This window comes from Notothenia rossii (genome assembly GCF_949606895.1).
Source record: "Notothenia rossii genome assembly, chromosome: 7".
Lineage (NCBI taxonomy): Eukaryota > Metazoa > Chordata > Actinopteri > Perciformes > Nototheniidae > Notothenia > Notothenia rossii.
In genome coordinates, this window is record NC_136905.1 from 19,843,441 (window position 1) to 19,867,466 (window position 24,026).

The 24,026-nt window shown below is 39.6% G+C and overlaps 3 protein-coding genes across 7 annotated transcripts; 1 reads left to right on the plus strand and 2 right to left on the minus strand.

Moving 5' to 3' along the window:
* Nucleotides 1-273: 273 nt before the first annotated feature.
* Nucleotides 274-5,680, minus strand: zdhhc11 (zDHHC palmitoyltransferase 11). 2 transcript variants are annotated; one of them, XM_079641035.1, is made up of 12 exons: nucleotides 5,620-5,680; nucleotides 5,360-5,474; nucleotides 4,231-4,449; nucleotides 2,956-3,134; nucleotides 2,456-2,557; nucleotides 2,225-2,349; nucleotides 1,966-2,121; nucleotides 1,766-1,878; nucleotides 1,629-1,678; nucleotides 1,480-1,543; nucleotides 1,252-1,330; nucleotides 274-1,022 (listed from the first exon to the last, which is right to left on the minus strand). In XM_079641035.1, exons 3-12 carry the CDS (start codon nucleotides 4,447-4,449, stop codon nucleotides 889-891), a joined length of 1,221 nt encoding a protein of 406 aa, XP_079497161.1. In that variant the 5' UTR covers nucleotides 5,360-5,474; nucleotides 5,620-5,680; the 3' UTR covers nucleotides 274-888. The 2 variants fall into 2 exon arrangements, with proteins under 2 accessions (XP_079497161.1, XP_079497160.1); XM_079641034.1 differs by having other exon boundaries at nucleotides 5,360-5,669.
* A 480-nt stretch (nucleotides 5,681-6,160) lies between these two features.
* brd9 (bromodomain containing 9) lies at nucleotides 6,161-13,990 on the minus strand. 2 transcript variants are annotated; one of them, XM_079691653.1, is made up of 17 exons: nucleotides 13,832-13,990; nucleotides 12,669-12,889; nucleotides 12,445-12,582; nucleotides 12,216-12,360; nucleotides 12,024-12,081; nucleotides 9,729-9,873; nucleotides 9,491-9,601; nucleotides 8,771-8,913; nucleotides 8,478-8,610; nucleotides 8,161-8,236; nucleotides 7,969-8,064; nucleotides 7,722-7,854; nucleotides 7,513-7,624; nucleotides 7,332-7,388; nucleotides 7,142-7,247; nucleotides 6,635-6,805; nucleotides 6,161-6,456 (listed from the first exon to the last, which is right to left on the minus strand). In XM_079691653.1, the coding sequence occupies exons 1-17, from the start codon at nucleotides 13,878-13,880 to the stop codon at nucleotides 6,356-6,358; spliced, it is 1,995 nt and encodes a 664-aa protein (XP_079547779.1). In that variant the 5' UTR covers nucleotides 13,881-13,990; the 3' UTR covers nucleotides 6,161-6,355. The 2 variants fall into 2 exon arrangements, with proteins under 2 accessions (XP_079547779.1, XP_079547778.1); XM_079691652.1 differs by having other exon boundaries at nucleotides 8,771-8,955.
* On the plus strand, nucleotides 13,970-20,785 carry trip13 (thyroid hormone receptor interactor 13). 3 transcript variants are annotated; one of them, XM_079691655.1, is made up of 14 exons: nucleotides 13,970-14,105; nucleotides 14,328-14,411; nucleotides 14,957-15,116; nucleotides 15,228-15,354; nucleotides 16,539-16,594; nucleotides 16,681-16,771; nucleotides 16,865-16,937; nucleotides 17,024-17,087; nucleotides 17,178-17,264; nucleotides 17,449-17,555; nucleotides 17,732-17,885; nucleotides 19,198-19,310; nucleotides 19,814-19,883; nucleotides 19,964-20,785. In XM_079691655.1, the coding sequence occupies exons 2-14, from the start codon at nucleotides 14,338-14,340 to the stop codon at nucleotides 20,057-20,059; spliced, it is 1,272 nt and encodes a 423-aa protein (XP_079547781.1). In that variant the 5' UTR covers nucleotides 13,970-14,105; nucleotides 14,328-14,337; the 3' UTR covers nucleotides 20,060-20,785. The 3 variants fall into 3 exon arrangements, with proteins under 3 accessions (XP_079547781.1, XP_079547780.1, XP_079547782.1); XM_079691654.1 differs by having other exon boundaries at nucleotides 14,002-14,140; XM_079691656.1 differs by having other exon boundaries at nucleotides 14,035-14,133.
* Nucleotides 20,786-24,026: the final 3,241 nt, after the last annotated feature.

Genomic DNA, 24,026 nt, shown 5'->3' on the forward strand with positions numbered 1-24,026 from the left:
TTAAGGTGGAAATTCTTCCCTAAATTGTAGCCTTGAGCAGCGATCTCTCTGGTGAGGTATTTTCCATCTCGCTGAAAATAATTTTTTACATCAACGTACAGGGCTCTATTTGGATCTCAATCAAAGGACCATCTTCAATGCTTTGTTTTACCCACTTTTGCTGATGAATCAGTGGTTCTACTGTATGTTGCTGACAAATCCATTCAGATTTGTACTGTACAGTATTTAGCTCAGAATACAGTGTTAGAAACTGTAAAAACGTGTAGAAGCTGGGACTTTCAAAACATTAACAGTTTAATTTAATTTATTATCTTTACTATCAAATCTAGCAAAAACAGTCTCTAAACACCAATAGCTTTGAGAAATCATTCAATAATAAATACAATTCACAGTGAGCTCCACTACTTCTAGTGAGACTATTCATTTTGCCATAAAAGGCTTTCTCTTTGGACATCAGATACAATGATAAGAGGCTGAAAGTTACTGCCAGTACATTTCTTGATCCCATTTGGCTTGGAATATGAACAGTAAACTGTTTGAGAAACATGCCAAAATCTGTCCGTTTATCTGACTCAGTGTAGTGGAATAGGGGCCGACCTGGAAGTGGGGCCGGACTTTGGCTCTCTTTTCAAAGTCAGTGAGATAAAACCATGCTTTAAATAATTGAAAAGGTTGTCATAAAAAAAGTGCAGATAAAAAAAGGAAAAGAAACACAATGACGGGTTCACAGTTCAGACTGCATACAAAATATCCACTGGAGGACAAAAGCATTCCATGAAGTCCATATCACAATGCTCCGTGTGATTGCGTCGCAAATGTTTCTTGATAGAATAATAAATCCTCAGAGCAGCTTATCCCGATGCACCGCCATACGGACATCAGGTACTGCTAAGTGTCATCTGGAGTCATAACGGCGCTGCCCAGAGGGTCCTGCACTCCTGGAACTCTGTGAGCAGACGTCACAACGCCGCTCTGAGTCTCTTCATTGTCGGGCATCCTGCTTTTACCGTTGCTCAATTCCACTATTAGACACAGGAATCAAGAGGAGACAAGAATATTTTACAAACTGTATGGACTAATATTCCTTTGTAATCCATATGCTGCTGACAAAAGTCCTTAAAACTGTCTGCAATTGATATGTATACATACTTTATTTACACTGTAGTCCAATCATGTAATATTTTTGCATCTCTGGCATCTTAAATTAGGCTGATGCAAAAAAAAGTGTAGATATAATTGTCAAACTCTTACTTGCTGTGTTTTTTGTGGGATTTTCTGTGCCATAATGGAAACGGTTCTCTTTATCTGCCGACTTCCTAAAGGTTTCCAACTAGAAAGCAAGCAGATTTCAATGTAGTATACTTTTATCTTTAGATTTTTCTATGTCTTTGTAAAGCATCTTTTTACTTTATGAAAAGTTGTTATTTTTATAACCCATTTGATGCATGTCAAATAAATATACAAAGCAGACACCCTTACCTCAGTGCATATGGACTCTGAAAATCGACTTGTGAGTGAGCCTTTATTTTCCAATTTGCAGGTACTGCAGGAAAACCAGAGTGATATTAACTCACCTCCAAATTAGTTTAAATAAGAGAACAACAAGATCTGTAAGGAATGTGTTTTACCCTGAACTCTGTGATAATGCTGGCTCACAGTCAATGGAGGTATCTGGACTCTTTAAAAAAAAAAAGGGAAAACTAAATATTTGTACACACCAGAGATTAACTAAATGTCACCCAGTGTGAGGCAGGACGCGTCTCACCTGTAGGGTCTTGTTATGGATTTTCACATCTTTTGGATTTCCTGATTCAGATTTCCTGCCTTCTTTTTGACGCTGCATCTTTATATAATCATATGTGCTTATTCCTTTAAAAACTGAAAGGCAAAGAAGAGTGAGAATGATTGGCTGAATGAAGGGAAATGAACCTAATTAAAATGTCTGTCTTGAAGATTGGGACTCACAGAGGTAACAGTGAAAGCCCAGCAGATGAGCGAGCAGAAGCAGGCAGGTGATGCTCAGCATGGCTGTCACAAAGGCTAAGATAAGCAGACCAGCTGAACTAGTCTTTATGGGAGCAAAGGGTAAAAACACCAGCCAGGTACTGTTCCCCAGCAGATCTACAGAAAGAAGGAGCAAAGAACAATTACACAGAAACAGATTTTAACAACAATATGATCAAAGTCGTTTCTAAAAACAAAGTTCAATATTATGGTGACTCACTGTGAAACTGTGGGGCAGTCCGGAGGCTGTCTGGACTCAAGTAATGCTGAATACATATGAAAAAGATGACAGCAACGAGCATCAACACGCCAAGCGTAGCCGAGCACAGTGCCACAAAGAAGCACCTGAAGGCAACACACAAAACCTGTTGTTAGTTTATACAGCATGTCACGTTTCATTTAGACATCGACTAAGAAGTCAGAAACAGAAAGTCCCTCCATGTTGTCTTACCAGTAGTTTCTGCCCCCCACACACGTGTTCAGCCATTGGCAATGGTGATCAAAGTCTTCCACACACTTGTTGCAAACACCACAGTGTTTAACGTTGGGGCCACTACGGAAATATGGTAAATATCATTAAACACAACTTTTGAATGATTGCAAGAATATATAGCTGTCAATTTAAAAAAGCAAAATCACAAACATTTATTTCTAAAGATACTAATTATATTCATTATTGATTAATCTGCTAATGATTTTTTAGATGGATGAATTGTTTGGTTCATAAAATTACAGAGAAAAGTAAAAAGTGTCGATTCCCGGTTTCTCAAGGCGATCTTTTTAAATGTCTTGTTTTATCAAAGGAAAACCAAAGGTATTCAGTGTAATACAAAAGCAGAGAAAAGCAGATGTGATTTGAAGCATATTTGGTGGATGGATTGTCAAAACTGTTGGCCATTGTTTTTCGTTTCACTTGATTAAATCGATCAATGGACTGATTAGAATACTTACACCTTGACATCACAAAGATAACAGTGTAGATCCTTGATGACATGCGGTTGCTTCATCCGGTCAAAAAAGGGCATTGGATTTGAGTAGCTCTGTTTGGCCCTCACACTGGCATCTGCTGGGTCTATAGTGGCAGCTGCAATATGGGTGAAAAAGTGCAAAACAAAAGATATGCCAATCACCTGTACACAACAAGAGTCAAGGAAAATAGCAAACATTTTAGAAAAATCCTGCAATATGTGATAATGCAGTAGAGAACAGTAGATGGCAGTAAGAGAAACTGCAAACTGATGCACACAAGTGAACCTTTTGTGTGAGAAGTCAGTTCTGAAGAAATCGACTGTTCTTATGACTGAGTAAAATGAACCAGTGTTGACATCACGCTGCATCCAACATGTGACAAAAACACCAATGATGTCTCTTGGGCTTTATAGAGACTACAGAACTATAGACAGTGAAATCTGGTGTGACTAAGGCCCATACACACACAACAACATCTTTGTCTTGTCCAGCGGCCCAAACAAAACTGTAGCAGAGACTACATTTGATAAAGCTTAAAGTAAGGGCTGATTAGATTCAGCCCCTAGTTTTGCTGATATAGGCTTAGTTTGTCGGGGGACATCGTACTTCTTCCTTCTCTCTGTCTATACCTGTGTACTCTCATGTTCCGAATAACCCAGCTTCCCCAAATGTCTTTCTTTTTGGTGTCTATATACGCCGGGATCCGGAGTCATGGATGATCCTGCGGTCCTGTGTCATGGATCGCGAGTCCTGGATCTTGAGTCGTGGCTGTGGTCCTGGATCATAAGTCCTGGATGGATATCCTCGTGGATTCATCTTCCTATTATACACACATGCATTTCCAAACATTTGGACTACCTATGTTGCAAATGTATTATCTTTTCAATTTACACACGGCATCTATTGCACGTCTGTCCGTCCTGGGAGAGGGATCCCTCCTCTGTTGCTCTCCCTGAGGTTTCTCCCATGTTCCCCTTTAAACTGTGGGTTTTCTCTGGAAGTTTTTCCTTGTACGATGTGAGGGTCTAAGAACAGAGGGTGTCGTATTGTCATACTGATATTCTGTACAAACTGTGAAGTCCACTGAGACAAATGTAACATTTGTGATATTGGGCTATATAAATAAACATTGATTGATTGATTGATTGATTGATTGATTGATTGATTGATACATATTCAAATCTGAAAGACCCATTGCTACACACTTAACAGTCAGCTACAACAACACAGTATCGGCTGTGTGTGTGTTGAGGATACAGAATAGACCACATGGTTCCATGGCGGAGGCAGAAGAGGGATATAGATGCCGAAGCTGACGATCCCGAGGTAGCTATACACCAGCCAGCCGACTACTTGGAAAGCCTGAGGGGGCCAAGACCATCCGTTCATCCTGGGAAGTTTTGAGGGGACGAGATCATTTTTACTGCTGCCATGTATGGGAGATGTGCGTCTCAGCTTTTTGTTGAAGCAGTTCATCTGGAGAATAAACAGTCAGATTACAAAAAGCTTCCTCCAAGCACCTTCAAACCCTCCGTCCACACATTACACACACTACAAGTCCAGCTCCAGCAGAGTGCGTGTGTATTTGCTGGAGAAATTAGTTGAGCATGATGATCGTGACTGTTCAGCCATTATGGTACAACACTCAGACTAGTGTAGCTAATAGACTGGCAACTAATACAACAGCCTTAAAATATTTTATTAAAATAAATAATTCAGAGACAAAATGATAATATAAAACAACAAAACTACAGCTTTCTAAACTGAAATTAACAAAAACTCAGACTGTAAACTTGGTCTGAGTCATTGCAAAGCTGTTGTTTTACATTTCATTACTTTTACAATAGTCTACCTCATAAACTGACATTGCTGTGTATTGTGTGACAGAGGCAGTACAATAATTGTGCTTTATCCATTCTAACAAATGGACAGCATCAGTGGGTATATATATATAACAAGGAGCATATTGTCACATATTGCCTACAGAAAAACAGCTGATCAATTGTAAAACAGTGACACAAAGTAGCCTACTGCATGCATTTCCTTAAAATGGCCTTGGAATCACATGATTTGCTTCTGGCTTGTAGCCTGACACAATGCTATGATACAACTCCATCAAATAGCCTAAAAAACCTCTACAGTAGCAACAATGTTTTAAGTCAACCCATCCACTTGTTAGTCTTGTCTTCAGGCCCAATGGTTTTGTTGCCTCCGTTTTGCTGGCTTATGTTGGTCGTCTTCTTTAGCTCACCCAGCGTTTTGTGTTTAATTTACAATTCAAATAATTTCAACGGCTCAATAGGGACCACAAAGTAACGCCGAAAATACCCTAGCGTTAAGGAAAATAGTAATGTGTGAAGCTTTAATCCATGAAAACAATACTTACTTTTGCCGTTGAAAGAAAGCGACAATGAGATAAAAAAACAAATATTCCTATTCAGATGCTGACGGAGATTTCCACCGTCTGATATCCCATAATTAGAGTATCCGCCGAGCAGGTGCTTCAAAAGGTACAATTCACATAATGAAATAAAAGGCCAGGAAATAAACCGAAACAATTAAAATCGTAAAAAGGATTAAATAACCCGACGTCCTCGGGTTTGTGTCACCGAGGGACCTGAATCAGAAGTTGAAGAATCAACTCACTCAGCAGGTCGGAGCGGCGCTATGGAAACCGTCCTACTGCGCATGTGCAATACAGCTCTCCTCAAGACACACAGCTCCGTTTTATTGTGGCCCTTCACTCAGTCGATAACTGCGCATGTATAGGCTACTGCTTGTCAAACTAACCGTATTTGCTGTCCTTTTACATACTTTTAACCCCTGGAGAATATAAAACCCTCAAGAATAGCTAGTGGTTACCATGATAGCATAAGGGAAATGCTATCATAGAGTTGCACAACACTTTTGCTTTTATAAGACCCATTTTTAAATCTTAAACCTCTCATGTAACAATATGCTGAACATATTACTTCCCTTTTGTGTATCAGTAGTGGAAAAAAGCAAATTTTGCTCAGTTAAAACACAGAAGTTTACTTGGCCGTATAATCTTACAACATCCTCTAACTGCAATTGCACTACATTCCGATGAGTTTTATACATGTTGACAGTTCCCACAGCGTATTTGTTGCATAATACAGCTGATAACAGTTTCTATTTGGCTTATTTAACCACACGCATTTATAAATACAGGTGCAAGATTTTATTTTTCAGTTGTTTCACAAATACAAAAACATACAATGACACTACAAACATCCTGTACAATCATATTTAGTCTTTAAAAAGGTCAGAGGCTCCTGCAGTCTCAGCAGTGTTTAAATCAGTCCAAGACTGAGTACCCAGTGCTGTTAACACCAGGATAACAAAATGGCAGTGTGTGTGGTCAGCTGTTAGATGTGCTCTCTGGCTCCGGAGATTGCAGAAACTCGTAGGGGTCTGGAACCATTTCAGACTGGTCCCCAACGCCCAGGTGTGATGGACTCCCTGTGGAGAGAGAAAATATGGCTCTAATGTTGTGGCACTGGTGTAACTAGTTGATATTTACCCAGAAACCGAGCAACACAGAATTACGGAACATTATCATTAAGGACACTAATGTGATTTTAAAATTGTAGCTAAAAAGGCAATAGCAGGGATCCTAGTTTTGTCCTATGGCAGATACCTAGATGATGCTGGTCCCTCTCTGAGGCATTAGAGAGGGAGGACAGGTTGGACGATGGTCTGGAGCCGACTCTGTCCACCTGAGCGTCCTGGAACTCCTGCAGGAGTTTGTCTGCTTCATCAAATTGTTGCTGGCCATCCTCGTTACATGGCTCCTTTTTAACTGTTTTACCTGATGGAAAAAAGGCAAGATCATTTGAATAAAAAATGCTACCAGCATATATAGCAGAAAAAGAGGAGTAGAGGATTATATCTAACAAGTCTGCAAGGCAAGTAGCAATCAAGAAGTTTGAATTCAGTGTGTGTTCATAATGTAGTAAAATCTCATAGGACGATTATTGTGAATATACAGCTCCACACATTCTCTTGTTAAATAAACATTATCCCATTAACGCAAGTTATGCACTTCAATAATTTTCAGCTTCTCATTTCCATTTCTTAATGAGGTAAATGGATTATTGGAGTACATGTTAATGTAGCCACTGACAGTGTTGATGGGGAAAATCACCTAATGAGTTCAGCATGGATATATCCAGAGACATATCTGGGTAGTTCTTCATTGACATGAAGTCCAGGACTGAGCCACTGTCTCCCAGGCCGCTGCCGTCTGCCATCTGGACAGAAATACACAGCTTCAATTAGACAAATTCAGGCAAAGATTTGAATTCACCATCACTGTTTTATAAACTACAGCATACCTGCATGTCACAGATGTTGGATTTGGTTTCATCGGGTTTAAGCATGATATTTCGTTTCTGAAATGTAAAATGAGCATCAAACACATGATAGGCCAGAGAGCAGAGTGTGCTATAATTGGTCAAGAATACCCTGGAGACTGGCAGCAATGTAATTCTGCACATCAAGTATAAAGTTAGATACCTGTCGGATTTGATTGACAGCTTTAGTGTGATCGTCTGCAGTCATCTTGTCCAGAAGCGTGTCGACCCAATGCTTTGTGACACCGCTGCAGCCCTTGACAAACTCCTGTATGCTGAGGGAGAAAGTGAACATGTTGAGAACTGGAAAGCAAAGAATGGGGACACATTATTTTCAATGTAAGTGTAACCTATGATAGAAAAATCCCTTACCTGAGAGCACATTGTACTCCTGTGTCATCGCCATAGGCTGAATAAAGCATGTCCACCTCATCAGGTTGCAGGTCTGGATAGATGGAGTTATTCTGAAGGGTCTGGACATTGTAGGCACTGCTCAGAAAAGTCACTATACAGCACAAGAGAAAGGCAACATCTGTTATAGGTCATAGACTTTGTTGCAATTTCTAGCAAATGTTATTAATTTGGTTTGAATAATGGTAATTAGAGCCGGTTGCCATACCTTTGTGTCTCCTGTCATCTTTGAAACCCAAAGTTGTTAATCCCGGCAGAAGCTTATTTGACAAAGAGCTCAGGTCCACTTTATGAGTGTCCACTTCTGCAAGAAAAAAAGGATAATCATACTAATGTCACTTCAATCATGTGTGAACTTTGAAATCTGTATAAAAGATAAATGATCACGATGATGACAAACCTTCTACCTCAGGTTCAAGCTGATTTACAACCGTATAAAGAAGAGAACTGTCTGCTTCTTTACGCAGATAGCCCATCTGAAAACACAGAAGATCATTTGTCAATAAAAACATAAGAAGCATGAAATATATATTCAATGTTCTGCGTATTTGGTTTGTCGTCTACTGCTGATATTTATATCTTTATTGTTTTATTTTTTTATTCTCATTCGTGTGCAATATAATGCAATCCTAACCACCAATTTGTCAGTTATTCTCATAAAATATAGCTAGAAATGGTATGTATACATAGAAACAGTAGACACATTAAAAGGAAAACCTTGGAGTTGGGCATGTATCTGTTGAGCCGATCCCGAGCTTCATCAGCTGAATGCTCAACGAGTGCCAGGACGTGCTCCTCTGCTGTACTGTCAGTCAAGCTGCAAGCGTTCCCCTCTGGTTCAAACAGGTAACTGGAACGACACAAATAACAGCGTTACAGCAATATTATACTGACAGGGTGCTAAATCAGAGGCACATCAAATAAGCAGGACTTTCCTCCATGCTCTTTTTGACTACATTTATTATATTATTTCATAAATGTGCACAAAAGTCACATTTAATCTAGATTACCTGACTTCCTTCATGTCCTTGACTGGTTGTTTCTTGGACTTCTTAGCTGATTCCACTGGGCTGGGGATTATCTCTGGAAGAGGTAAATCATCTTCAAGATCTTCATCTCCCAAAATGGCTGCCTGCTGGGTGTAGTCCATTTCCTGCATAAAGGACATGCTGCGTTTCAGAGCCAGAAGCCGCTCCTGTACAAAGGGCAGAGGATAATAGGGCCCCACTTATTGTGACTGCTTTACTGTAAATGTATGGATAATGTTTGGATGTAGGGATGGTTTTGATGATTAGAGTGAGTTTTTAAAGGGCCCTCAAATAATATTGTTGACATTCCAAAAAGATCGTATCATCAAGACTTGAGTTTTGTGTATGTGTAGGGCTGATTATGCTCTGCTGCTGGGCAGTGGAAAATGTCATAATACTTTGAATACATGCCATCATACACTGTAAATGGAGCAGTGCCACGCTTACACTCCAGGTGACATCATTACTGCTGTCTGTCTGCCTGACGTACATTTCAAATGTATTAAAATTCAAATATTAAACTAAAATGTACAATTTATGGAAATATATTTTAAGGCAGATATGTAGTGATACATTTCTTGTAAAAAAATACTTGAAAAGGAAGTGAAGTACCAAAACAAGTAAATTACTTTTCAATTAAGCAAGTAAACAAGACAGCTAACATGGACTAAGCTGGTTTCATCGTCCCTTTGACCACATTACCTTGCTCATCATCTTGAATCCTGTGTGGAGCAGCTTCTTGGCAGCCTTGTAATAGACGGTCTCTGGTCGATTGTACACCATGGCGTTGTCACACATCAGTTTGAAGTCCCCCTGAAGGCAAATAATTGTTCGAACAGGTATTAAGACAAACTTGTTTTGCTGGCACTTTCTAACGCAGTATAATACAAATACATATTCAACATCCCAACTTTCTCCTTGTGTTGAAAACCCTCCTCACCTTAAATTCGGTAACTGTGTTGTAATCGTTGTTCATAATCTTGTCCTTCATGGTGCTGAAGTCCATAGGATGTTTGATGATCATTGAGTAACCGGGAGCGATTGCATCTGTTACTGGAAAGGAGAAGAATCCATGGGGGTCTTTCCTGAAAGTAGTGCATAAAATTATTACATACAGCACCAAGCTTAAGATTTGTTCAGACTTGAGCGCAAGTTTTGGGATCATAATAGCGCACGTTATCTTTCAGGTCAATACGATCAATATAAATGGATCTTGCTGTGTTGTGATTCGAAGAACCAGACCAGATTGTACTGTGGACTTAACGTTTGCTCTGACGTTGTCCTAGTGTTGATAACAACATCTGGCTTAAACATCAGGAGTGGAGTCCACCAGCTGGGCGTAAAAAAGTAGGACTTAACTCTAACGTCGGGCTTAGCTACGTCCGACTTAATGATTCGAATTTACACCGAGTGCACCAAGCCTGACTAGTCTAGGTCGTAGCTGCGCCTGGTCTTAAGATGCGCGTCCACGTGAATACACGCAAAACAGTAATTGTTGCCAAGCAACACACGTCTACATAATTTAACACTCGAACTCCTCCATTCAGAGCAAACTAAGATTTGGATAACGAAGTCATGGATAACAGAAACCAAAAGGAGAGAAAAATTACGCCCACACCCCGAAAAAAAAAGAGGGATTTTACAGAGCTACAGTGTGAACAGGTGGAGAAAGAGATCGTTCGTGTGGAGGTGGAGACCGCAAAACTGCAGCGGAACATGACAAAATTGAGCTGGAGAAGGAGAAATGAAGGCTCAAAATTATAATTCTTAAGAATCAGCAAAGAATCACTGAAGAAGAAAATGTGTCATTCACCATTCTCTAATCATATTTGTTGTACTTGTTTTTATCTCAATTTCATGTTAATAGTTCTCCAAATGTTGTTATCTAATGTTCTTGTGTGTGTTTTTTGAATAAAATAGGCTATAAAACGGCCTAATGAAATTATATGGTCACAATGGGAGCTTATTGAAATGCAATTGCAAAAAAACAGCGTTCATATTACAAATATACAGGGCTATATGTTGTTTATTATGTGATTGCGGTTAACTCGTCCACTGATATCTTCACGGATGCCAGGAGGATTTTGCTGCTTCTTCTTGTGTTGGTAAGTGAATATAATTCCTAAGGCGGCGCTGGAGAGCCAAGGAAACGTGTCTAATAGCCCGACATGCAGTTGTGCGATGAACATTAATCATGTCTCCCACAGTATTAAAGTAAAATCTGAGCACAATCAGCACCTGCAAGGTTGGGGAGAGCACAGCGTTTCTGTCTGATCCGTTCTGTTGTTGAGGGGAGATCAACTCGATTAAATCAAAAAGGGCTTGTCTGCCGAAACGAAACCTCTCTATCAGCTCACTGAATAGATGTCCAGTGGGTTTGTTCGATCACGGACTCTCACGTCTTAATTCCCCTTTCGTTGTTACAACATGTAAACAAGACGCACTGCCATAGTTATTTTCCTTCTTGCCTGTTTTACGTTACTATGGATACTAGTCTCTCTTTCCGATTTATGCCTGCTCCATACTAGGCGTAAAAGTTACACCCGGGCGCAACGCATACAGGGCATAAGTTTAAGTGGTGCACTCGTCATAACTTTAGTTTGGTCTTAACCTTCGGTTCTACGTCGGACGTAGAGTTACGCCCAGCTGGTGCACTCCACTCCAGAAGTCACACACAACGTTTCTATCAAAACATGACTGACACTACCCTCCAGATTATAAATACAGAAATAGAATCTAGGCAAAATATACTACCTGTAAATGCAGCAATGTTTATTTCCCCCAACAATATTTTGTATGTAGGTGTTGCAAAAACCACAACATGCAAACTTTGCTCTTCTTAGATTCTTACTGGGGTTAGAGGAAAGTCATTTGAATCTGCTTTCAGGACATTTAATGTACATTTGTAAATTTGACATTCTAAATATACAAAGTTGACATTTGGTTTCACGTTTCGGGCAGTATGATTGGGCTCATTCATTACCAGTGTAATATGCAAATAAATGTATGATATGTTTGTGCTAGATGGTTTAAAAACAAAAAAATCCATATGAAGCTTAAGGAACATGTATCATTCTGCCTTGCCCTTAACCCTTAGTCTTTATGCTTCTGGATCTTTCAAATATTGAACAATGGTCTCTAGTTATAGCTCTTGAGAAGCAGCAATGAGGATGAAGGACAGAATGTTGACAATACATGTGGATGCTGCAATTAGAGTGAAATCAGTGTATCTCACCTCTGCAGCTGCCTCAGAAAGTGCTCCAGTAGTTGTTGACGAGGAGTGGATTCACTCTCTGCATTTGGAAAACATATGGAAATACAGGTATTTACGAACACATCTACAATTAAATAATCGCCAAAAGGAGAAGTAATGTTTGCTTCTCAAATCTTTTAGATATTGTTCTGATAGAGAGGTAGGCATTCTCACCTTGTTGTGTCCTGCATGCTCGGACCGGCCTGTCTCCCAGCGGATCTCCTTCCATCTTCCCATCGGGGTCAAACTCATCCATTTCGTCCTCTAGCTCAAACTCTCTATCTCTCTCTCGCTCTTTCTTCTTTTTCTTCTCCTCTGGCTAATGAGATACAGTCATGTTGTGAGGGAGGGAATTCTTAAGAAGCTTTTGGGTATATTTAGCGGGCTACGTTATTTTACTCACCTCTAGTCCAATACTTATGCTTATGCTACTTTTTGGCAATGTGAAGGGTTCAACAGCCACGCCGACGTTGCTGGGAGCAGTAGAAGCTGCAGCATCTGATTCGTTCTGCTCTCGCTCTCTCTTCTTCCTCTTTTCCTCCTTTGGTATAGGATCAAAACCAGTTTTTAACTTACAAAGGCACCAAACACAGATGCAAATGGTATAATGTTCTTTTGTAAACTAACCTTCCGTCGTCTCCTCTCATCATCATCGGCATATTTGTCTTTATCCTTTTCAGATTTTTTCTTCTTTTTCTTCTTTTTGTCTTTGTGCCGTTCCCGGTCATGGTCTGATCTGTCGTCGTAGTAGCTGGAGTCATGGCCCGAACCAGAGAGCTCCGTCACCTCACTTCCTCCAACTTTGAGCACAAGCTTCAGTGGCTTCTCAAGAGCCTTGTCTTCACAGTCTAAAGCCAAAATAAACAACATTGAAGGCAAGAGTAGAGATAACAATTCATGATGCAAGGTGAAAAGTTGTGGAAGGAGTACGTGAACATTAAGTGTAATGTTTATTAATATGATAGGATTCTTGCAAGTTTTCTCTGCTATTAATTTAAACGCTAAATATGTTGTGTATCGTAAAAGAAGTAGCTATAATAAACTTTTGTAGAAAACCTTCCACTGTATGTTGAATGATTGGGTTCGATGGAATTTTACTGTGTTGTTTTAGTGTAGTGTAGAAGATGACTCTTGTGCTTTTGCTCCACTGTTTGTGTTGCAATTATTAATTACAATTTTAAAATCACGATGCAAAAGAAAGGAGATAGATACAACTGTCTCAAAAATGTTTTCATCAGCTATAACCGCATACTATGTTTATAAATACAACTACACAACCCTGACTTCACATGAAAATAATATGTTGCCTTTCTCTTTGCAATAATAATTTAACTGTGCAATACTCTGGTTAACTCTGGCTATGGGCTATTAATCCAATTTCTTCCCATTCTCTTTATTATTATTATTATTATTATGTATACGGTTGTATATTATAGAATAAATATGTTAAAGTTTTGCATTGTAATGTATCTTACAATGTAAAACAACTGTAATTACAATGTATATGTATGTATGAATGTTCCCCTGTTTAGGAACATATTTGATTCCCCCCGTGATACATAAACAATCACGAACAATATTGATTACTATTCGATTTACTTGGACTTTTAGCAGGACACCATAACAGAGATGTGTGGGATGTGCACCCTGTTGGTTGATAAGAACAGACATTCATAACAAAAACAATGCAAATCTGATGTCACTTGAGCTAGCCAGGTAAGCTAGGCTAGCTAACGAAAAGCTAGCTAAAACAAAAGCAGTAACTATTATTTGAATATGTATTCGGGTACCATCAACTGTTCTCCACTCCGGCTTATGTTTCTTGTGTTTTTTCCCCATCTCTCCGTGTTTTATATCCGAAGATTTGACTTTATTCCAATTATATTGCAAGTAGTAGCTAGCTTTACTGTAGCTCTGCAACAAGAAAGCTAGCGGCGGAAGTGATACAGAAATTAAATGAAGCACTTCCGGGTTTAACTAATCGGCGCGGTATTTGAGCGAGTGTTGTCGGCTTTCTGACAGCGGACCGTCCGTAGTTTCTTGGGTACCACAACTTTGGTGGATGCAAGTATTCCCAGTCTTGTCTTAAATGGTGTGAGGTATGTTTACAGTTGTGTTAATGTAGTAGACTGACTGATAAGCTTCAGCTACTACTTGAGATACGTTAACGTTAGCCACCTAAGTTAGCTAGCTAAAGCTCACTATCGCTTAAGTTACCTAGCTAACGTTTAGCAAATAGTAAACAATGCTGCAATAAAGTCATGATTGTTGCTCTGTTGTCTGCAGCTTTGCAGAGATGGACGGCGACAGAATGGAGGTGGGAAACCAGAAACAAGACATCAATGTGGAGGTCCATGTTAAATCTCACAGGTGGGCAGGCTAAGTAGTTTAAACATGTGACTGAAAACGTAAAAGTGTGAAACCAAAGAGACTACCGTGGGAAAACAAATACACACACAGTATGTTTTGTATAGGGATACTGCGATCGCCAATTTTGGGGCCGATCACCGGAATCAGTATCGGCTCGAGTGGGCGGGGCCTATGGGGATCTTCCATTTAAAGTGATGTTTACAACTCAGTTAATGGGGATCATCCAGTGGCGCTTCCACAAACAACAACCAACATAACTCTCTCCTCTCTCTCTCGGGTGGAGCTGCAGGATTTCTGCTTCACACACGTTGCATACCGCTATTTTATTGTCATTTGCGGACACCACAACAAGCTTGCAAAAATGGCTTCACGAGTCTGGCAGTATACTGATCGATCGGAGCATCCCTAGTTTTGTAAAAGTATAGAAACCAATATTCATATTAGTATTGAATGGTATCTCTGCCATACATATGTTTACTTACTGTGTTATACTAATGATAACCAATAATGTAATTGCGTTTTTCCATTTCTTGTTTGCATTTCAGCACAGCTAAACGCTCCGAGGTGAGGATTCATGTTCTGGCTCTTCTGAATCGCCACAGCATGGTTTTTGGAAACTACAGATGGACAGAGTTTGATGAGGACTACCTGCAGAAACATGTGGAGTCTGTGGCTATAGTTGATGTTGAGGAACTGGTCACACAGGTCTGTTACTTGCGATTATATTCCATCATTTTCTTTCTCATTATAGTAATAATGATTAGCAGTTGTTAAGCTGTGTTTCCCCCCCCCCCCCCATTTGTTCCCCCTGCTTAGCCTCTGGATTTGAAGAGCTGCTCTGTCTCCGTTCACATCTTCACTCTGAATGAGGATGGACCCAGCACGCTCAGTTTGGAGGAGGATGAGGAGCTTTCAGCAGCCAATCACTGGTTGCTGCCAGCAGGTGACACTTCCAGACATGGAGAAGGATAACATGTTAAATAGAAAACATCTTGACGAAAAGGCTTGCCTTCTTAGTTTGAAAAGTTGGAGAGCCACCAATAACCTAAAACAGGAAGTCATAATTTTGGCATGCAATGTGTTATTTCTATATGCAGGGGTGCACATAACATTTGGAGTGAGTTACTCAGATGAGTACCAGGAGACAGCGTTTGGTACTCACCCCAAACGAAGCGTGGTCCTCCTCAGTGTCTCCTTCACTGTCCTCTATTCACACTTCTTGCATGATAGATGATGAAGATGATGAAGATGCACCTCCTTGTCTCTTTTTAAGCCTCCGATTTGCTTTCTCCAAAACGTGTTGCCAAAACTGTGAAGTCCTTGCATTTCCTGAGGCCAAGTGGAAGGATCAAATACTAAGAAATGATCACATGACTTGAAGTTATATCTGATTTCAGATGTGGGAAGCTGCTAAGTAAACTTATTCAAGTACTGTACTTAAGTACAATTTTGAGATATTTGTACTTTACTTGACTTTGATCTAATTTGTAAAATTAGCTGCACCTTTACCAGCTTTGATAACACTTTAAAATCAATCATTACAAAACATATCAGATATATTATTCTGAAATGGACCAATCTGCACAATGTCAGTCACAGAAAGTCCGAAGATTTTTTGCAGGGAGCGAAACAACAACGTAGCTGCTTAATGTATTTGGGTTTTTTGACATGTCTCTTAGTTTACTCCATTGAGTGTTTACAAGAAACACGGGTAGACGAAATATGTGTTTTTGTTTTGATGTTTTGAGGTACGCAAAGGCGCGTAGTGACACAAGTGGCGTTACGCAATTCAGATTTTTGCCGCGCATGCGTACCTGCGTACCAGTTATGTGCACCCCTGTCTATATGAGTTAATGTACACTTCAAAAAGGATGAATCACATCTCCTATAGGTGAGAAGGTGATCATGCGGATGTTACAGCAATATGCAGCTGAATTAATGGGCAAAGTGCTGACAACAAACAAAGACAGAACAAAAAGACTGAAGCAAACTGATTGACACTCCCTGTTGGCTTTATTTATTTTTTATTTGCTTGGATTCATCTTATGAATATGAATCTATGTTTGTCTCATTTAAATTCAATCTCTGCTGAATGTTCCCCTCAATTCCTCTATCTAATTTTCACAGCTGAATTCCATGGGATATGGGAGAGTCTGGTATATGAGAGTGGAGTAAAAACCCAGGTAAAATACATGAACTGGCATTTGTGAGAACATGATTGCATAACTTTTTCACTGCTCAACTTCTCATTGTTTATATTTTCCTTCAGCTCCTGGATTATGTCACAACAACAATTTACTTCTCGGATAAAAATGTCAACAGCAACCTGATTTCGTGGAACCGTGTAGTGCTCCTTCACGGTAAATAACAAAGAAGATATCACCTTTTTTATCCATTGAGGTTGAAGTGTCTGAAATGGGTGTGTGAAAAGTGGTTTGTCATTGTTTGTCCAGGCCCCCCAGGCACAGGGAAAACATCACTCTGCAAAGCTCTCGCCCAGAAGCTGTCAATCAGACTGTCGAGTCGGTAAGACAATCCTAATTTTAGTGTTACAGCTTCAGCAGTAATTACACCTTCTCTTTTCATTTGAAAATACACTCCTCTCCCTGCAGGTATTCTTATGGGCAATTTGTGGAGATAAACAGCCACAGCTTGTTCTCAAAGTGGTTCTCAGAGGTACACCTGGCTCCTTTTATGTTACCTTGTTTCATTAACAATTGTTCCAGATTGAATTGATGTTATTTTTATCATGCTTTTTTGTTACAGAGCGGTAAGCTGGTCACAAAGATGTTTCAAAAAATCCAACAGCTGATTGACGACAAAGACGCCCTTGTGTTTGTTCTGATAGATGAGGTAAAGATGAAATACTTTTATTGGAATCTGTATTATCTAAGCCCCTAAGATCCAATTATTATGTACACTCCTTCATAGGTTTGTTTCAGATTCACTTAGATCAACAAGATGGCTGTCTATACCTAATTATCTCCTGTTGATGTGACCATGGCTGCTCTTTTGGGGAAATGTTCATGGTGGGTAGGTGGAGAGTCTGACAGCAGCTAGGAGTGCCTGCCAGGCGGGGACAGAGCCCTCTGACGCCATTAGAGTGGTCAATGCCGTTCTCACTCAGCTGGACCAGATCAAACGGTGAGGAAGTAAAATTGTCTATGTACTCTTTTAGAACCTCTCCCTTATAGCTTGTGACCATAAGCCTTAGTTTTGCATTCTTATAATCACTCTTATTTATCGTTTGCACTGGGAAATCCTTCCGTCATACTTTCAATTAGTCCCATTTAAACAAGTTTGTTTGTTTCATATTTTAGACATCCCAACGTGGTGATTCTTACGACCTCGAATGTGACGGACAAGATAGACTTGGCGTTTGTGGACAGAGCTGACATCAAGCAGTACATCGGACCTCCATCAGAGAAGGGCATCTACAACATCTACCTGTCCTGCCTGGAGGAGCTGATGAAGGTGACCCAACACTCAGTAACATTGTGTCGTTATTTGCAATTATTCATCTTTTTTGTGTCCACTGATGAAAGGGTTACTGGTTCAACCCCCATGTTTTTCTGTCTATATGTCGAGTGTACTTAAACAAGACTCTCCCCAAATCCCCCCAATCGTTGTAGGTCTATACGCAGTGTTTCTCAAACTTCAAGGACCACTTAACCAATAAAAAAACACTCTCAGACCACCTAACTCCACAAATATCCAAAAACACATCGTTTTTCTAAAACAGATTACAAATCGCCTGAAAATGGTACAAACAGGTGGCAACATGTGTGACGAAGGTGTTGCGCTGGGCTATATCATTCAATCGAAAGTGAAACTTAAGCTCGCTCCATTGCGGAGATATTCCTGCGAGAATGCGGAAAATTTAAATGTATTTATTTATTTCAAATGTGGAATGTTACTAATATACTCATGGACCACTAGGGGGCGCTCACCATACCTATATAAGGCATATTTATACTTTTTTCTTTTTCCAAATACCAAACAGATCATGCATTTTAGCCATTCCTCATTTCGCTCAATGTAACAATGTCTTTTCATGGGCTGATTCTGTGAGAACAGCACCATCTACAAGCCTGGGATATGTACTACAGCGTCTCCAGCGCTTTCGAACGGCAATGTCCGTTGCTGTCTCCTGATTGGTGGAGTTGGCCCAATAGCCGTAGCGCCACTTCTGTGACGTCATAGAAGTGTTCAAATCTGGATCAGTCTGTATCAGATCTGCTGCAGCCCCTTTTTAAGAGATTTGGGTATGGAGGAAAATAGAGAGGGTTGTGTTTTCTGACACTTGGTGAGTTCCCTGGAACACCGGGGACACATTTATGTATAAAAGACGTACAAAAGTGCATTTTGCATGATAGGTCCCCTTTAACATTTGGTCTATATAATGTCAGAGAATAGTGAAAAATGGCCATTCTAGTTTCTTAAAGTGCAAAGTCATTTCTTTTTTTAAATGTCGAGTTTTGTTAGGCCAAAGCCTGAATAATTACGTTATTAGGATATAAAAGCATGAAATCTACATATTCCAATAAAATAAAAACTTTTATGGAAATAGTTGACCAATATGTTCTTGATTGACTATTCGTTTCAGCTCTAAGTAGCATAAAACAAAGACAACACTTAAAATATAATGGGCTGGATTGATGAATTGTGTCTGCTTCATGCTGTGTGATTTAGGTAACATTAAGCTGTCTTTGCCCTTTTCTGCTGTAACAATGTAAATGTCCCCTCTGTGGGACTAATAAAGGTATTCTGATTCTGATTTGTGCAGTGCCAGATCATCTACCCCCGGCAGCAGCTGTTTACCATGTTTGAGCTGGAGACGATGCGCTTCGCCAAGAGTGAGGTGTCTGAGCACAGCCTGAACCTGAGGAGCATTGCTCAGTGAGTATGACCTCCCATTAGGGCTGTCCCGAATACCATTTTTTTGGGGCTCCGGATATTCGGTAGTAATCAGCAGCGAATATTCAAATATTCGGCCCGCTCCTTATTTTGAAGGAGAGTTAGCGCTGTTGACAGGGAGTTGTTGTTGCTATGGAAACAACGTGACGGAGATTAACGGAGAAAAAGTAATATCTACATATAAAGACGGAGAAAGTAAACGATAACGTTGGCAGTGTTGGCACCCCCCCGAAGAGGCACAAGTTCTGACGTTGATATTGGTGTTTTCAATAAATAAATAAAAAAACAAAAATAAAAAAACAAATAACGAAATTGAAACCTGAATAGTACTCCAACGAACGGATATTCGGATATTCGGGTACAGCCCTACCTCCCATAATGCAATAGAACCCAAATTGCACCATCTCCCTGCTCTTGTATAGCACTGAGTGCCGGTGGGAACTGAAACAGCCGGAGGCTTATGTTGTTTTTCTTTTCCTTTCCAGAAAAAGCAAAGGTTTGAGTGGAAGAGCACTCAGGAAGTTACCATTTCTAGCCCACGCGCTGTTCGTAAAGGTAAGAATTAGATTTTGTTCTTCCGAGTGTAGCGAGAAAAGAGTTGTTTGGTTTTCTTAACGCAGTTTGTTTGCCTGCAGACACCAACAGCAACCCTTGAGAGTTTTATGGAGGCTATGCACCAAACAGTGGAGAAACAGAGGGAGGAAAAAGCTCATCTGGTGAACGGTATCTGAACTTTTACAAAGCCCAAAGGCTGACACACGGTGGTTCATGAGCTCTCCTCAACAAAATTACAATGAACTCAAGGTGCCAAACAATGAACTCAAGGTTTTGGAAATTACGACCTTTCAATATTTTTTAACAAATACTATCTCTAACATACATTTTTGTTCAGGTGATTCTGTTGGTGCTGCTGCGAAGTTGGTTTTCAGTATTTGCAGTTTGGGTTAAGATGGAGTGCCAAATGCTTTGTGTGTTTTCTGATATTTTTATGTATTTTTATATTTAGCTTAACAGTGCCACCATTTTTTGTCGGTTCCTTTTGTTAAAGGGATAGTTCACATCTATAATTGGCATACGTTACCTTTTGTAAAATACATTAGCTCCTTTCATGGATTGTTTTGAAGATATCTCATTGAGATGTGGGAACTTTTTTTTTTAAATTCCCTTTCCTGGTGTTCATTTCAAAGTTGCTATCCCACTGATCCAACTCCATCCACAGGATCTGTAGAAAAGGCTAATGTTCATGCAAGATACCGACTCATGTTGAGAAATGTGAACTTTCCCTTAAACATGTGTTTTAGAAAGGGATGTTCCTCATAGACCATCACTTACAAATGTTAAGTTATGTTTGTCAGTTCTATATTCATGTTAAAAAAAGTCCTCTTTAAACTCTCTGGATTAATGTGTTCATTACGACTTTATTTTGTATATAACTTTGTAATAAACAATATCCATTATTTTCATGTTGGTTTTTGATATGCAGATGCATTATGGAGGTTTTGCGGCCACCACTTGGTGGCGCAGAGATGCCATTGAACAGTTTTAAATAGACTAATTATTGCGGGTTTTTCGAAAATATGTGATATCAGGAGAGGAAAATGAAAATGCCCATAGCATTGACCCCAGATTGCAGATGACCTTGAGCATGTCTCATGTGGGTTATCTAAATAATTGTAATGAATGAAAACAATTAACCCACACAAATGCAGATCTAATAGTAAAAAAGCTGCTCCAAGTTTTACTAAGAGTGCAATGTGCAGCTACACAGTAGTCCTCCGTTATGAGACTCAAAGGGAAATATGCGTATACTGTCCGACTGACTGTTTGCGCGTGGCTGCCACCAATCTGCCCTTAAAACAAAACTGTTGAAAGAGGATTCATTTATAAAATGTATCGGCCAAATGCGCAGTTTACATGAACAGATCAGTGGCTCCATTGTTCGTATGAACATGTTTTGCATTCTGTGAATGCTCTGCCGCTTTGCATGTCAGCTGCCGGGTTCAGACAATGTGCCCTTTGTTTGTTGTTGAGCAACAGCTTTTTCACTCCACTTCAAAGGTGCATTCTGCAGGCTGTTCCACGATGTAAAAGGCAAGCAAGCAGTTCATCTCTTTTCACACACTTCATTTATACTCAATCTTATCGCCATCACACTTTAAATGACCTTTCTTGGCTGTTCCATTGAGTATATTTCACCTGAGACTTTTATGGATTTGATTATACTGCTGGCGTTAAGATCAAGCAAAAAGATTGATACTGTAATCAAGACCTTTTTAAAGGATTCACAAGTATTAGGTTTTACAAGAATCCCAGAATGGATTTCCCCTGAAAGCTGTCCTTTCATTAAGGAAGCGTATTGTTGCTTCTGTGAATTATCCCTTTTTAATTCCAGTGTATCTTTTATATTTAATTAAGTGCCCACTGATTTTATGTCAATTAAGTTTTTATGTGAGGTGAATCGCATGAAAGAGCTCCACGTTCTTCTAATCAGGTCAATGATCACAAAGGGCAGAGGAAAAATAAAGAAAGAGAGCTGTTAGAACGGGCATTGTAAATAAAACCATAATCGCTCTGTCTGGAGGCCTTTTTCTCTTTTGACTGTAGTTGCTCCAAAACCAGGCAGCTGTTGAAAGGCAATCAAGACGCAGAAGGATGAAAAGTCATAAGCCTTATTGTTACAGGGTTTTATCACTGTTGCAAGCAGTTTGAAAATATCAGAAAACTCCAAACATAACAAACAGTCAGATGTTTATCCTCTCAACCAGGTACATGGCTGAAAGCAATGGAATATCGCTGCATGTGCCAATGGTGATTCACATAGGGAGGGAATTAACTTATAGGCATGTTAGGGGGAAACTGAACAGAGCTGCACACTAAATTGTGGAAACTATCACTCATTTCTCTGAGTAAAAAATGATAGATTAAAGAGGTTGATTGACGTAAAACACTGCACTTTTGGCAGAATAATGAAACACATCTATTGTGCAAAGACGCACTAAGAGCACATAAAAGTCAAGCCATGTCAGGGCTTTTCAATTCTTCATCTGCATGACAGCCTTTGATGAAAAACCAGGACTTTTATCATTGCTCTTTAAAGACATCCTCTGTCTGTTTCCGGCAATCCTGTCAGAAACGGCACGAACAGTATGCTTCAGATTTTTTTGCATCCCATATGTATGTCATCTATTTAAGTTGGATGTTAGAGAGAGCGGTAGACAGGATAAGGATAAAGGAGAGATACCTTGTACAGAGGCAGAATCCTCGGAGCCAGGCTGCATAAAGAAATGGTGATAATTAGGCACGGCAAGTAGGATCAAAGAAGCTGCCATCAATGAGCTATGCAAATGTCGGCTCATCCTGTCAGCCACTGAGCAGTCTGTGAAGAAGTCAAATGGCAGACAAATTGACAGGAAGAGCAATATATAGTTGCACTCACCATTCATCACGGTATGCTGGTAATAAGATGTTCTGCAGCAGCATAGAGAAAGCATGGGTCTGATGTTCCTCCAGCTGCTCTGTTTAGGTAAAGGATAAGATTTAAGGAATGGGCTGTCATTTTTTGTTTGACAGCAGCCCTTTTGAGCAGTGAGCGAGTGAGACACCAGGCGTGTACTAACAGTTTATGCCTTGATCACATGCAAAGATCAGCATAGCATATCTCCTTATGTTGAGTTTAATCAGCGGCACAGGAGTGGAATATTTACAAAACACTAACATGACAGTTGTGTCTTCATACTGAGCCAAAGTGTGCCTTAGTGAATGGAAATACATAACTCTTGGCATGTGTCCTGCGGCCAGGCCCAGTTTTAACGCCCTGCCAAAGGGAACAACTATTAAACTGCTAAAAAGCTTTTGATGTCTGGTACAACATGTTTTTCCTGTTTTTCTTTAATAAAAAACATGTTATCTTAAGCATCCGTTGCACACACAACCAAAGCAAATAATGGCAAGTTTAATGTGGATCTAAATGGTGTTTGAATAACACACAGACTTGTACTAGAACAACTTACTAATAATGTTAATAATTGCACACCAAAAAAGCCTCTGTTGTTTTACAAAACGAAATAGTTTGAAGTGATCCAACATAAATTATTTTGCTGTAATATTAGTGTACATCACAGCACTTTGTGGATAATTAGCTGTTATTTCACAACTTACTAGTGTACAGCTTTACCCGTTTAATTGACCTGTGTTACTACCAGGCCGAATTTGACATTGAATAACGGAAAACGAATTATTTATTTAAAGGAAAGTGTCCTAGTCATAAATATTGGTCTACTTTGAAAACCATGAATGGAGCTGTTCGGAAAATCACACCAACAGAGGACGCGGTTTGACATTCAACGAGCTGCCAAACCAGGCGAAAGTGCGACAAGCTAAACAAAACCTACAACCGGAAATGAATCCATTCGCTTTTCAAAATAATGGATAACTTGTCAAATGTAAGGATTTGCTGGGTGTAAACAGTGTTGTCGTTGTTTACTTTAATACTGTTTTAAAAGAAAAAAGGCAGCATTTCAACCTTTAATTAAGATACAATTCAATAAGTGTAGCCTACTCATGTCTTTTTCTGTCTGGAATATCATATACAATTTTTAACCTGGGCATATGCTAAAAAGGGTTAAGTTTTTTGTTATAAGTGTTGATACTCTTATAAGTAGGCTATTCAATTATTAATAAACAATACATTTTGTTTTT